At 35.5% G+C, this 12,855-nt stretch overlaps 1 protein-coding gene and 1 long non-coding RNA gene across 9 annotated transcripts in view; one reads left to right on the top strand and one right to left on the bottom strand.

Annotated features, from left to right (window-relative positions):
• Positions 1-6,638, top strand: part of spen (spen family transcriptional repressor split ends) — a 106,631-nt gene extending 99,993 nt beyond the window's left edge. For all 8 annotated transcript variants that reach the window (XM_089737483.1, XM_089737477.1, XM_028184401.2 and 5 more), the window contains 4 exons: positions 831-949; positions 1,258-1,458; positions 3,071-3,229; positions 3,346-6,638. In XM_089737483.1, coding sequence (XP_089593609.1) covers positions 831-949; positions 1,258-1,458; positions 3,071-3,229; positions 3,346-3,474 — 608 coding nt within the window. In that variant the 3' untranslated portion in view covers positions 3,475-6,638. The remainder of the gene's footprint in view (positions 1-830; positions 950-1,257; positions 1,459-3,070; positions 3,230-3,345) is intronic.
• Positions 6,639-10,432: 3,794 nt separating this feature from the next.
• On the bottom strand, positions 10,433-11,139 carry LOC149503290 (uncharacterized). The gene is made up of 2 exons (XR_016325216.1): positions 10,999-11,139; positions 10,433-10,510 (listed from the first exon to the last, which is right to left on the bottom strand). It is a non-coding gene; the product is annotated as an uncharacterized LOC149503290 (long non-coding RNA).
• Between the last annotated feature and the right edge of the window lie 1,716 nt (positions 11,140-12,855).

Genomic DNA, 12,855 nt, shown 5'->3' with positions numbered 1-12,855 from the left:
AGTTTACCGAACTCTGATCGAGTCAACAATCGTATCCGTGATTCATAATTGATTAAAAAGATTAGATAGATTAAATGTAAAAAAAAAAAAAAAACTAAAATTGCATATTTTTAAAACAATAATCTAACATAACATTAAACTGGTGGTAGGACCTCTTGCGAGTCCGCGCGGGTGGGTACCACCACCCTGCCTATTTCTGCCGTGAAGCAGTAATGCGTTTCGGTTTGAAGGGTGGGGTAGACGTTGTAACTATAATATTATAAATTGTATCTCAAGGTGGGTGGCGCATTTACGTTGTAAATGTCTATGGGCTCCAGTAACCACTTAACACCAGGTAGGCTGTGAGCTCGTCCATTCATCTAAGCAATAAAAAAAAAACCCTTTTTTTCACACAACACTGTGGCTAATTACTATATAATCTAACAGATTAAATTTAACGATTGGTTACCTATATTCTTAGTAACACTATATTTTAAACTAAAATTGAATTCACATCGTCTAATAATATACTTTAATGAATCCTTTACAAAAAATGTTTAGGGAAGATTATTAGAGTCAGATATTTAACAACAAAAGAACATTATTATACATTGTGTTTATTCTAGTTACCTGGCAATTAAACAAAATTTTCTTTTCACTAACATTATGTATGTTAAATAATTCATTGTATTGCGCGTAGTTCCAAATTCTAAAATTTCTTTTTTCCCTACCTATATATATAAATAGGAATGAAACTTTACTATTGAACTTTATTAACATAGTTATATAAATCAGACACCAAACATATCACCATTGACGTGTGACACATGTACAAATATATACGTCTGCAGTATACGGAGGCGCGCGGTCCCCGCCCCCCGCGCACGGCCGCCCCCTCGCCGCCCCGCCGGGCCCGCCGCACGCCAGCCAGGTGCCGCGGGAGGCTGACTCCTTGCAGATGCTCCTTAGGGTAACTTTATTAACATTTTCGGCTTATTATCATAATATTCCGATGAACCTTTTTACCTTTGCAATCAACAAAATGAAATAAAACATATTATTATTATTTGGGATTTAAACGTATCCATGTATAATAATACTTCTACTAGCAGTCGGTTTTTTAATCAATAATTTTACTTTACTACTACTACTTTAGTACTGCTGCTTGTCCGGGAATGGTTTGAAATTATGTTCAGCCTGTGTCTAACTCATTTAGTACCCAAATAAAATGCTTTGAATCTATCGAGTTAAGTAGCCAAATCTGTTTTTTGTTGACAGAGATACCCGGTGATGTGGCAAGGTCTGTTGGCTCTGAAGAACGACTCTGCGGCCGTACAGATGCACTTCGTGGGCGGTAACCCTGGCGTGGCGGGCGACACGCTGTCTCGACACCACGAGCAGGCCACGCCGCTGCTCCGTATCGCTCAGCGCATGCGCCTCGAGCCCGCGCAGCTGGACCAGGTCCACCGCAAGATGAAGGTTCGTAATAACTCCGAACACAAGTCAATATTATTTGTGTTATCTGAACAACACGTTTACGAAAAATATTATTTAACCAGCGACCCGCCCTCGCTTCGCTTCGGAAACATTAAACTGTATTATTGATAGTTGAGTTCCGCGATGCTACCCGCAGTTATTTTCGTACCGCGGGTGACGCCGCGGGGCGAAGCTAATCTAAAAAAAGTAGCCTAACTTACTCCTTATATCATCAGCTGTCAGTGAAAGTCCCGTCAAAATCGGACCAGCCGTTCCAGAGATTAGCCGGATCAAACAGACGGACAGACACACAGACAAAAATTAAAAAAAAAAAAATTTTGGTGTATGTACCAGGGTTGTTACGGATGCAATAATTTAGACATCCGCGGATGCAGATGCGGATGCGGATTATTAGAAGTTCACATCCGCGGATGCGGATTGGATGCGGATGCAGATGTAATGCAGATACGGATGCGGATTTTGCGATTTTAAAAGGATAATTATTTAAAAAAATATATGCTTTTAAAATCCCAAAATCCATCAATAAATAACTGAAAATCAATTTAATTTTACCTTTGTATTTATTTAATCATATTTTTTGAACAAAATTATCAAGTTTTTGGTTTTACTTATGAAATAACAGAATTTTAAGCTTAGAGTTTCATAATAAAAATCTTTGTTTAATAATTAATCTTAAAGATTGGTGAATTATATCTAATAAATAGCAATATTGCAGTCTTCTCAGCTTCCAACCTGTTTCTTAGTGGATTATATATTAACCCAGCTCCACTAAGTAGTTGTTCGCTGGGAACACTGGCTGGTGGAGTTGGTAAATATCTGCATGCTAATTTGGAGATAAACTTTTTTTCCTGCCGGCTTCATAATTTTTTTTCTTCAATTCCTTTTCGTTATTCGCACTTTGGAATAAATAAAACTCATCCGGGTGTATTTATTTACGGTGATTTTTCAAAGAAGTAGTAGTGCGTCCCTTCCACGAGTAACTTTTATTGCATATCTTACACTCCGACTTCTCCGGATCATTTTTGTCTATTGTATATTATTATATAAGACTTATAGTCTAGATACTTCTTTTTATTGGTGGCGACATTTCACTTAAAATTTATATCAAATATTCATTAAACACGCAAAAAACACACACAGTAAACACTGACTGTAACTATAATTTATTGACAATGAGAAAAAACACAACAAACAAAACCTGTAGGATCTTGTTACCAATATGCGCCTTCCTATTCGTCAGTTACCGAATGAAGTTAGCAATTACCAAACAAACGTGAAGAACGTGCCACTCTGGCTCCGCCCACTTTCTTTACATGTTGTTACTTGTTGAAATGAATCTGCATCCGTAAAACTCCGCATTGATTGATGCGGATGTGAATGCGGATGCAGATGTCTGAAATAATGCGAATAGTCCGCATTTGCGGATGCGGATGCGAATATTCGTAACAACCCTGGTATGTACTGTATATATATTCATATGTATGTAGTAAAAAGCGGCTATTTCAATATTTCAAACAGACACTCCAATTTTATTTATGTGTATAGATAATAGATGTTTGTTAAATTGCTATAATGGATTTCGTTTTGCTTTCAGATGGAAAACGAACATTGTATGTTGCTTGCATTACCATGCGGACGAGATCATATGGACGTCTTGCAGCAGTCTAACAACCTTACTGCTGGTTTTATAACGTACTTGCAACGTAAACAAGCCGCTGGAATTGTTAATATCGCTCCACCTGGCCATCATCAGGTAATAAATACTCTTATATGAACGAATTTAACAATATTAAAATCTTGTAAATCCGACGTCTGGATTAAATTTTCATGTTTTGTTAGTTGTATAAAATACGATTATCTCTTTTACAGGCAATGTTTACCGTTCACATATTTCCTTCATGCGATTTTGCAAACGAAAACCTGAATCGCATAGCGCCCGACTTGATGCATCGTGTCGCCGACATTGCGCATTTGTTAATTGTCATCGCAACTGTGTGAACGCGGAAACGAAAAAGTAATACTGAAACTATGGATTAAAAAGGACCACACATAGACTAAAGGTCTATCGAACCCTGTTTATGAAATGTGATAATACTAAAAGTATGATAAATTACAAAGGACGTTTTGCACGCTGACGCCTGGCTACACTACTTATGGTCGTTCGGAACATAATTAAGATCGTTGTAAATATAACAAGGTTGTGAAACTTTTGTACTGTTGTTTTAAGATTAGAATTCGATCGACCTGTTAGAGTTATGACTGAACTTTTAAATGTGAAAACTACACATTTTAATAATTCAAAATGAAAATCCTAAATAGTCATTATTCGGTTCGGTATTCGGTAATGAAACTATTTAGGGATCTCGACCTTTATAACATCTAGCTTACCGTCATTTAATGTTGACACAGTGTAAATACGTCATAGTTTATATCATTGAAAATATTTTTGTTATCGTCGACTGGGATCGATGCCAATTGAAGTTAATAACCGCAAAGTCACTTCATAAAATCTAATTTTGCGTTTCTGAGGGAATGGCGGTATATCGAGCATTTTTAACTGTTAGTGTAAATTGTTGTTTTGTTTTAAGCTATATTAGATCTAAAGAAATAAACGTGTAAATATTGAATCTATTCTTATTAAATTAACTTTAAGATGTTACAGTAGATAAAATTAATCGAGGAAAACTGGGTCGAATGTTTACTGTATCATGTAAATAACTACATACTTTAATTATTCTTAATGGTAAGGAAAAAATACACGTGGAAAATAAACTGTGATTCTGACTCTTAAATATTAACTTAGGTAGCATTTGGGGGCATATAAGAGCAGTGTGTATCTATTACGAACGTTGTTGATCTAGCGGCCATGTCTTTACGGAAATAAATACCATTGTATCAAAGTATAAATTTCACTAATATGTTCCATAAAAAGAAGAAATCATCCGAGAATTTTTATATAATTATATCTAAATAATAAAAGAACAAAAAAAGCTAATTAATCGAGGTTACTTAATTGTGTAAATAAAAAGAAAAATGTTGCCGATGATAGCCATTTATTGAAATAATACTAAACCTTGATTAAATAAATAAAACTTATCTTCATTTAATAAAATTTCAATATAAAATATTAACTAAATCCTTCGATCACAAATTATTTAATTTAAATTATTTCACTAAAATAATCTAACTTCATTCATTAAAAATTTTAGAATCAAGTAATGAATAATCTTTTAGTTTTTACGATAGAAAGAGTTGTTTAACTCAAAGAGAATATTATCACTTTCAGTGGTGTTACATAGGCTGGCCGCTACTTCTGTAACGCGTGCACCATTATCATTTTCTATTCCAATTACGTTTGACTTAGTTGCCAGTAATATACGAGCATTTGTAATTATCATATTATTATGGTACAGAGAGCAATAATGATAAAAGATCATTTAGAAGATAAAGATTTTTGTACTTATGACATTGATAGATTCCATAACTTTTCATGTGGGTACTAATTAATAATAATTTGTCGCTAACATCTCAATACTACAACAATAAAATTACAGTGCGACTTTGCTATCGTAAATTTAAAGTACAAAATATTTTATGTAAAGTAATAAATAGTCTACGTGTTAAAGATAATAGTGCAGAACGTAATTATTGTTTTAAAAAAAATGTATAGGGTAAAAAATATGAAGTCGTGTCATGTTTCCGTCGCAAATACTTTGATGTCGCTAGAAGAAATATTAACGAACTCTCAACTTCGTCCATTAATTTTAAATTACATACGTTACAATTTTAATACTGAACTAGAGCCCATTGAAAAGGGATGGTAAGTCCTTATGAAGGAATTTTCTGTAAATATTGCATAAGTATCCGTAATTTTTAAATAATATAAATTTATGTAATTAAAGAATAAAACATACGAGTGTAAAGAGATTAACTAGCTACTATATCATATGTATTTTAATTACTGTTACTTCTAAATAGAAAAAATACCATTACTAAATACTCTTTTCGGATTCCTTGTAAAACGACTTACATTAATAACCTGAGAAAGTGGCAAGTAATCTTAATAAAGTTATTGCTAAGTCTAAAGTAACTAAAAAACTATTAGACCTCTTTATTGAACATTTTTTAATAAACAAATATTGTGCAGTTGCACATATATTGTTCATGCAAGTTCTCGAAATTAGTTTAAACTGTCTTAATTTAACTAAGATTTCATTTATTTATTATGAATTCCAAGATTTATCCGATTCAAAGTAAAAGTAGAAATAAAATTTCAAGCCATCGCCAGTACAGCATACTAGCTTTTAAATATCAAACTAGAAACGTAAATTAAGAGAGTAAAAATTATAATATTATCAAAATTACAATCTGCTTGATCACGCAGCCTGCAGATGAGGAAATGTCAATTATAAGTAGAACTTCAAACTTATTGCTTTCTGTATTTGTAATTCCAAATTAATTCCCTTCGACGATAAAATAGAAAGTAAGTGATAGCATAGTTTTGTATTGTTTGTGTTTGTACATATCTTTCATTTCGGGATGTCTTCAAAAAGGGCTCATTGAGGACATTGCGAAATCAGAGTATTTTTTCTGATCCTATCTCATTCTATTCCCAAATACGAAGTTATTACGTGAGAATGGAATGACGTAAGTCTTACTCGGTACATCTTCGACCGCGGCTGTTGCAAGAGTGAGAGATGATGATAGTATAAAATATTTTGTAAAAAAAAACATTTGATCTCAAGTGTGCAGCAAATGTGGAGCGAGAGTTGATCTTGTTGCGCAACAGCCGCTTCCGGATTTGTACTGCGGTCTATGTCGGTTTTGTCTGGACATCGTATTTATAGAAAAAAAATGTGATCATAATTATATTTATAGATTTTATTACTAGAAAGTATCTGTAAGCCAATGTATATTTTGTAAATATGAAGATAGTATTGTAACGAAACTTCCCTTACCCGAACAACCCAGATTCCTGTGTATGTAAACTCCTACCAATACTATTAAAAAAAATACTACACGAGAGTGTATTCATTTTTTAGTTTTGTAATGTTGTTTTCCGATGATTTATGATACTCATTGTTTTTAATGACTTTGAATTACTTAAATACATAAGTAAATTAAAAAATAAAAGAGTGAATTATTTATTGATATAACATAAATGGTTTTATAATTTTTGACAAACATTTCGGATTTTATTAAAATATTAAATTGACAAACTTAGTTCAATTTTGTAGAATCAATACAAATAATATAGTAATAGTAGTAGTAGAATCCGATGTGTCTGTAAATTGAAGAAAAGTAATACAAGTAGAGATTGGTAATTTAAGAGTAATATAGTAAAACAAACCAGCGAATTTTTGAAATGTTTTCTGTCCGTTTGTTTGTATGCGCATCAGGAACTATTACTGAACGATTTTAAATATTCACAAGTAGACATTAATGTGGAGCACAATGTCTAGACTTTTGTTTCATTCAAATAGGATGTTGCAAAAAACTAGATCGTTAATTTTGGAATATAGTTATATACTGTCCATATTAGAAGTTGCATAGCAAATAATATTATGAATGCTATGTTGTAACTGTCAGTCTATTACAGTTTCGCGCCTAAATCACTGATCCGATTTTGGTAATACCTAGATCGAACCTTAAAAAATGTAGGTTACCTTTCATTCGTAAAACATTCATATTAAGATGAAAGGGGTATTTCAGTATACAGTGACATCGTATATAATTATTTAACTAGGTTTTAATAAAGACTTGATTCGATGGCTGAACTAAATGTGGACACTTGCTCCAGAACCTTCACTTTTCATTGCTGGCTCAATATTCAGTTACTAAAACATTCAAGTACATATCGTATATTATTAAGAGATTTTTTCTTGTTTCGGTTTTGTTTCCAAATTATTGATGAAGTGGTTGATTTTGAATGATTTGCGGAGGAGATGATTCTGGAAAGTTTGTCACCAATAGGAAGTTATTATATCTACAAGTTCTACGGGATGTTATTAAACATAGTTAAGGTTCTAATAAGAAGCAATATCTGCGATTCTTAAATAAACTGATGCCCCAATGAGTTGCGCTGCCCTTTTTGAAAATAATAAGTGAACAGAATAACGTAATAAATATTTTCTTAGTTTAGTATAAATATCAATGTCTACTACGTATTTATTGCTAATATAGATGGATGAGCACACGACCCATCTGGTGTTAAATGGTTACCCGAGCCCATAGACGTCTACAACGTAAATACCACCACCCACATTGAGACATGAGTTCTGGTCTCAGTTTTCACAGGCTGCTCCACCCTTCAAACCGTAACGCATTACTGTTTCACGGCAGAAATAGGCAGGGCGGTGGTACCTACCCGTACGGAGCCCCGACACATCCTATCAGCAGTAAACACGCTCCACCACCAGTTTAGATAATAATATATTTAGCCAGTGAGAAGGGCGAGGCGCGTGCATCTCTACAAATGTAATTGTGTTGTAAAGTAATAAACGTGAGAGTGTGTTAAGATAGGATGATACTCGTGAACTATCTAGTGAATTAATTGGATAGTTTGAAGAATATAAATTATACATTAGGTACTCATACCGTTAGCGTTTAGAAATTAAAAAGGAAAAGTCTTTGGTACTTTCAGCAGGTACTTCTTTGCACCGTCTTGAAGATTTTAATTGCCACCTACTATAATTTGAAAAAAAAATTATAATCATAAAATAATTTTTTTCCTGCTTATGCTGCTCATTACGCTGGTGTGTCGACTGTTCGATCCTTCAAACTGGACCGCATAATTCTGAGGCTTCAAATATAGGCTGGGTGTTAGGCTCATTCTAGCTCACATAGGTAGTGGTCTAAGGGCTGAGTCACACCGGAATGGCAGCGGCCGGCAGCGGCCCCGACGTCGCCTCTGGCGGCCTCGCGCGGCCTTCAGACTGCATGCGCCTCCTCTTGACTAGTCTCCTCTTGACTAGTTTAGTTTCTTCATTCGGCAATGATACTCGTGTTTTGGAGTGAACATGATAGAATTGGTTATTATATATGACCGCAGTGCCGCGAGCGGCCTTGTGTCGCCGCTGGCAGCCGCGGGCAGAACCACCGACAAGACGCACGTGGCGCCCGGCTGTTCGCTTCACCGCGGGTGGGCGGCAGCTGTGTCGCGACCTTTTCAAGCTTTTCAAGCGACTGATCTTTTAAGTATTTAGATAAAGTTTAAAATGATTTCACAGTGAAAGAGATTTTTTTTGTATTTCTGTTTTCCTACCTAAGCTGAGAGCATTGAGAGGCTATATCAGCGTAACCTTAACTAGTAGGTGAGCTCACGGGGCTCAAACCTGACGACGTTGCTAACGCGAACCCTAGCAAGAGCCGTGCTTCGCAGAATCTACCACCAGATAGGAAACGCGACCCACTGAGAAGATCCGGCGAGAAACTCCGTAGACTACCTCTGAAGGTTAATTTACTCGTCGAGCCCTTCATCGCAAGTGGCGGGTTCGACGAGAACGATGACCGGTGCTTGATGTACCTAAAAGCACCGTTAGTGGATCAGGAGGATCCGAAATGACGTGTTTGGGGCGACGTCGACTGCTTTTCATTCTGTCCGCAGGATCAGGAATATAGTTACCGGCGGCCACGATGAGAGGGTTCTCGTGTCGTGCCGCTTTATCGAAATGGTGAAAGTGCTCGCCGCGACGCTGCCGGCCGCTGCCATTCGGGTGTGATTCGGCCCTAATAGTTAATTCAAGATGGAATTATATGGAGACTAGTATTGGTCTGTGCATACAAATTTAGGATCATTCCTTGTTATTGTTTCGAAGACGGGAAAACGAACTAACGGCACCTGATGTTAAATAGTTACCCGACACTATAGACACCACAACGTGAATAACACAACCCAACCCACCTTGACAGTCGAGGTCTTTAATTAAACTGTTTTAGTAATTTCGCAAATTATAACATTGCCTGGTTTGATTTTACGAGTATTACACGATGTTATTCCTTTCATTTGTAAAAATTAGTGAAGTATATATTTCATTACAAAAATTAATATCTGCATACGGGATTAGAACTCTGATATAGTCGCATTGATCGATACAAGTGCATCATTGAGATTTGACGATTAAGGAGGATAGAATTACTACGAACGGAAGGGAATCGAGAAGGCTGAAATTTCATACCTGTAGGTATCCTTTTAATAATTGCGGGCTGGACGCACACCGTTTCAAGCCCTTTGGCCAATCCAGACTGATATGAAATGTACGAACATTCTAAAATACCTACATAAACTAGGGCAATGTGTGTCCAATTCCGCGTGTTGGCATATCTTTAACTGGCTGATTAAAATTAAAATATTTTCAGTAATAAGTAGGTAAAGCGCTTTAATTTTATGCCAGTCAAACCACATTATTAAGATAAATAACGTCAACGTAGAAATCTTGCATCTTTGCATCTAATATTACCTACTTAACTATAAAAAAAAACTCGCTGTGGAGGAAACTGAAGTAGCATCTCCTACCAAATCGCCTATAAAACTTTGAAAGTTCGTCTCTTATTTTTAATAGCTGATTTAAATCATTTTTGCAACACCGTAAATTATATTTATTAACATTATTCGCTAAGCCTAATAGCTTACAAAAACAAGGCATCAATCAAGTACCACATTGTGGAACTACACATAGAAGCATGTATAATTTAACTATTATGTATATAATAACAGTACTAAACTAAACTACACTAAACGTACTAAATAAAATGTCTACATTGTGAATTAAAATTTCTTTGTCATCATTATACTAAAATGCTTTTGGGCATCAATGTTACAAATTGTCTTGTTCAACAACCTTGTTTCATCATTAAATCTGTTAGTTTAAAGATTCGAATCCAGGTGATTGGATCAGACTGCTGTGTTGTACAGGTGGTGCTTGACCTATTGACGACAACATTGCTTGTTGGTCTGACGTCAGTAGTTTGTCCGGGTGACATTTTTTCGCCTTTTTGATTTTCCGATGACTTAGTGATTGCGGGTGATGTCATCCTGTAATTAGAAGAAAACGTTTCAAAATTGAAAATTTTTGCAAACAAGTCTCCTAAAATCGTGAATTTAGTACTACTTACAATACCTATAAATAGGAGAATTTGTAAAATGGAATATGAAATTGATTCGCGCTAATTACTCCAGACTAATGTTTCTGTTTAAAGTATAAGAGCATTAATATTGATGTACTGAACGGAAAATTCTAATGTTGAGATGTTATGTAATGTTCAATTTGACCTACCTACGCTTTGAATATTTACTCCCGATTAAAAGGACCCGACCTTAGTTCGCGCGAAGTTCCCTTGACCTAAATTTTCGTAAATGCGAACGACGAGTCGTACTTTTCTAAAAAAGGCTTTGACTAACCAAAGTAATTACTTATAAATATTTATACACTCACTACAAAGATTACTGAAACTGGCTTAAATAGGATTATAATATATTTTTAAGTCGTATGGGTTTATTATTGAAACATTTAAATTTCTTACCTTACACGGGGAGTAGCTCTCGTGCACAGTGGAAAATAGAATCCGTAATAGGCAAGAAAATGTAACTAGATTGGTTTTAGTATAGGTTGTAGGTTGGTTTAGGCGGGTGAACACCGCAGTCGGAGATTTGTGAATGCCGCCCGCCACTGCGTCACACCGTTTGTCCTCACTGCGCATTCACAGTTGGTATCTCCATAGCACTTTGTAACTTGTCCAACGTAAAATAAGATTTAGTTTTCAACAATATAAATCTAAATTTACTGTCAGTTTTTCCATATTTGAAACCAGGTCCTGAAAAACTAGGTCAAGTACAAGCATACATTTTCTAAAATTTCGCAGATCAAAGTTTAAAATGAGAAGCCTATAATCCTATAATCTCCAATAATTCCTGTCGTTTCCATACTTCTGCCTACATTTTGTGATTAGCAATATCGTTGATGAATAGCAAGTATAACGTAAACTAACATATACCTAATTTTTTTTTTCCTACCTAAGCTGATAGCCTTGAGAGGCTATTTCAGCATAACCTGAACTAGTAGGTGAGCATAGATTATACACTTAAGTAGGTGAGCTCACGGGGCTCAAACCGGAGTGATGCTAACACTGACCCTAGCCAGTGCAGTGCTTCGCAGAATCTACCACCGGATCGGAAACGCGACCCACTGATAAGATCCGGCGAGAAACTCAGTGGGCTGTGTCTATGGAAAACTAACATAATACTCTATTGGTGTTCTTATTTTATTTAGGTCAGACATAAAAATATTACAACATATTATTATAATTCTTGAATTAAAGCTGCGTTAAATTTGAATTATGTCATCAGTTTTGTATCCCTTTTAATTAACTAAATATATTTGATTTATGTGGAGTTAGGCTTTGGTGGTCTTACTTTGTTACAAACTAATTCTAGATACTTTAACGCTATTGATTTAATTCTTGGGACACCCAAAGCCGTTCGAAGCTGCTCCTCATGATAAAGATTAGCAAATCAAATAACTTCTTTTCGCCCCAGAGGGACGTGAGATACTTTTTTTTTTTTTTTCCTACCTATTTCAGTAACCTCGAGGGGTTATACTAGATTCGGAGAATTAGTAGATGAGCTCGCGGGGCTCAAACCTGACAACGTGGCTAATACTAACCCTAGCAAGAGCAGTGCTTCGCAGAATCTACCACTGGATCGGAAACGCGACCAACTGAGAAGATCCGGCGACAAACTCAGTCAACTGTGTTTGTGGGATAATTTACTCGCCGAGCCTTTCGTCACAAGCGATGGGTTCGACGAGAACGATGACCGGTGCTTGAGGTACCTAAAAGTACAGCTTGTGGTTCGGGAGGATCCGAAATGACGTATTTAGGGCGACGTCGACGGTTTACCATTCGGTCCGCCGGATCGGGAATGTACACTCGCGAGCAAAAGTTTCGAATCACTTACTTGAAATTGGTTCCGCGCGATCTTGTTTACTAAATATTTTTTTAATAATCATAAAAATGACATCATCTTAAACGTTCAACAATTAACTTTAAACTGATACTGAATTCATTAAAATCAAGCCAGTATTTAAGAAGCTATTCCGGATTAAGTGAAGGAGGTAGGAAAACAAGGAAATTAATATGGAAAAATAATGAATGAATAAAACAACAAAAATTAATAAATAAAAAATTTATTTAGCCTTCAAATTATGTTTCAGTACTTTGTGTTCCCTCCTCTTGCCCTAATAACTGCTAGAAGACGATTCTTCATAGAAAATTATTATAGTTTAGTGACATCTAGCGGTTAAATTCTGTACCCTCATCTTCAGCATTGTAGAATCGTAAGAATGAAAATATTGAATAATGGTTTCAAGACAATTTCTTAAT

Source organism: Bombyx mandarina, chromosome 03 (assembly GCF_030267445.1).
Source record: "Bombyx mandarina strain Sakado chromosome 03, ASM3026744v2".
NCBI classification, from domain to species: domain Eukaryota; kingdom Metazoa; phylum Arthropoda; class Insecta; order Lepidoptera; family Bombycidae; genus Bombyx; species Bombyx mandarina.
This window is presented reverse-complemented; position numbering and strand designations above follow the sequence as displayed.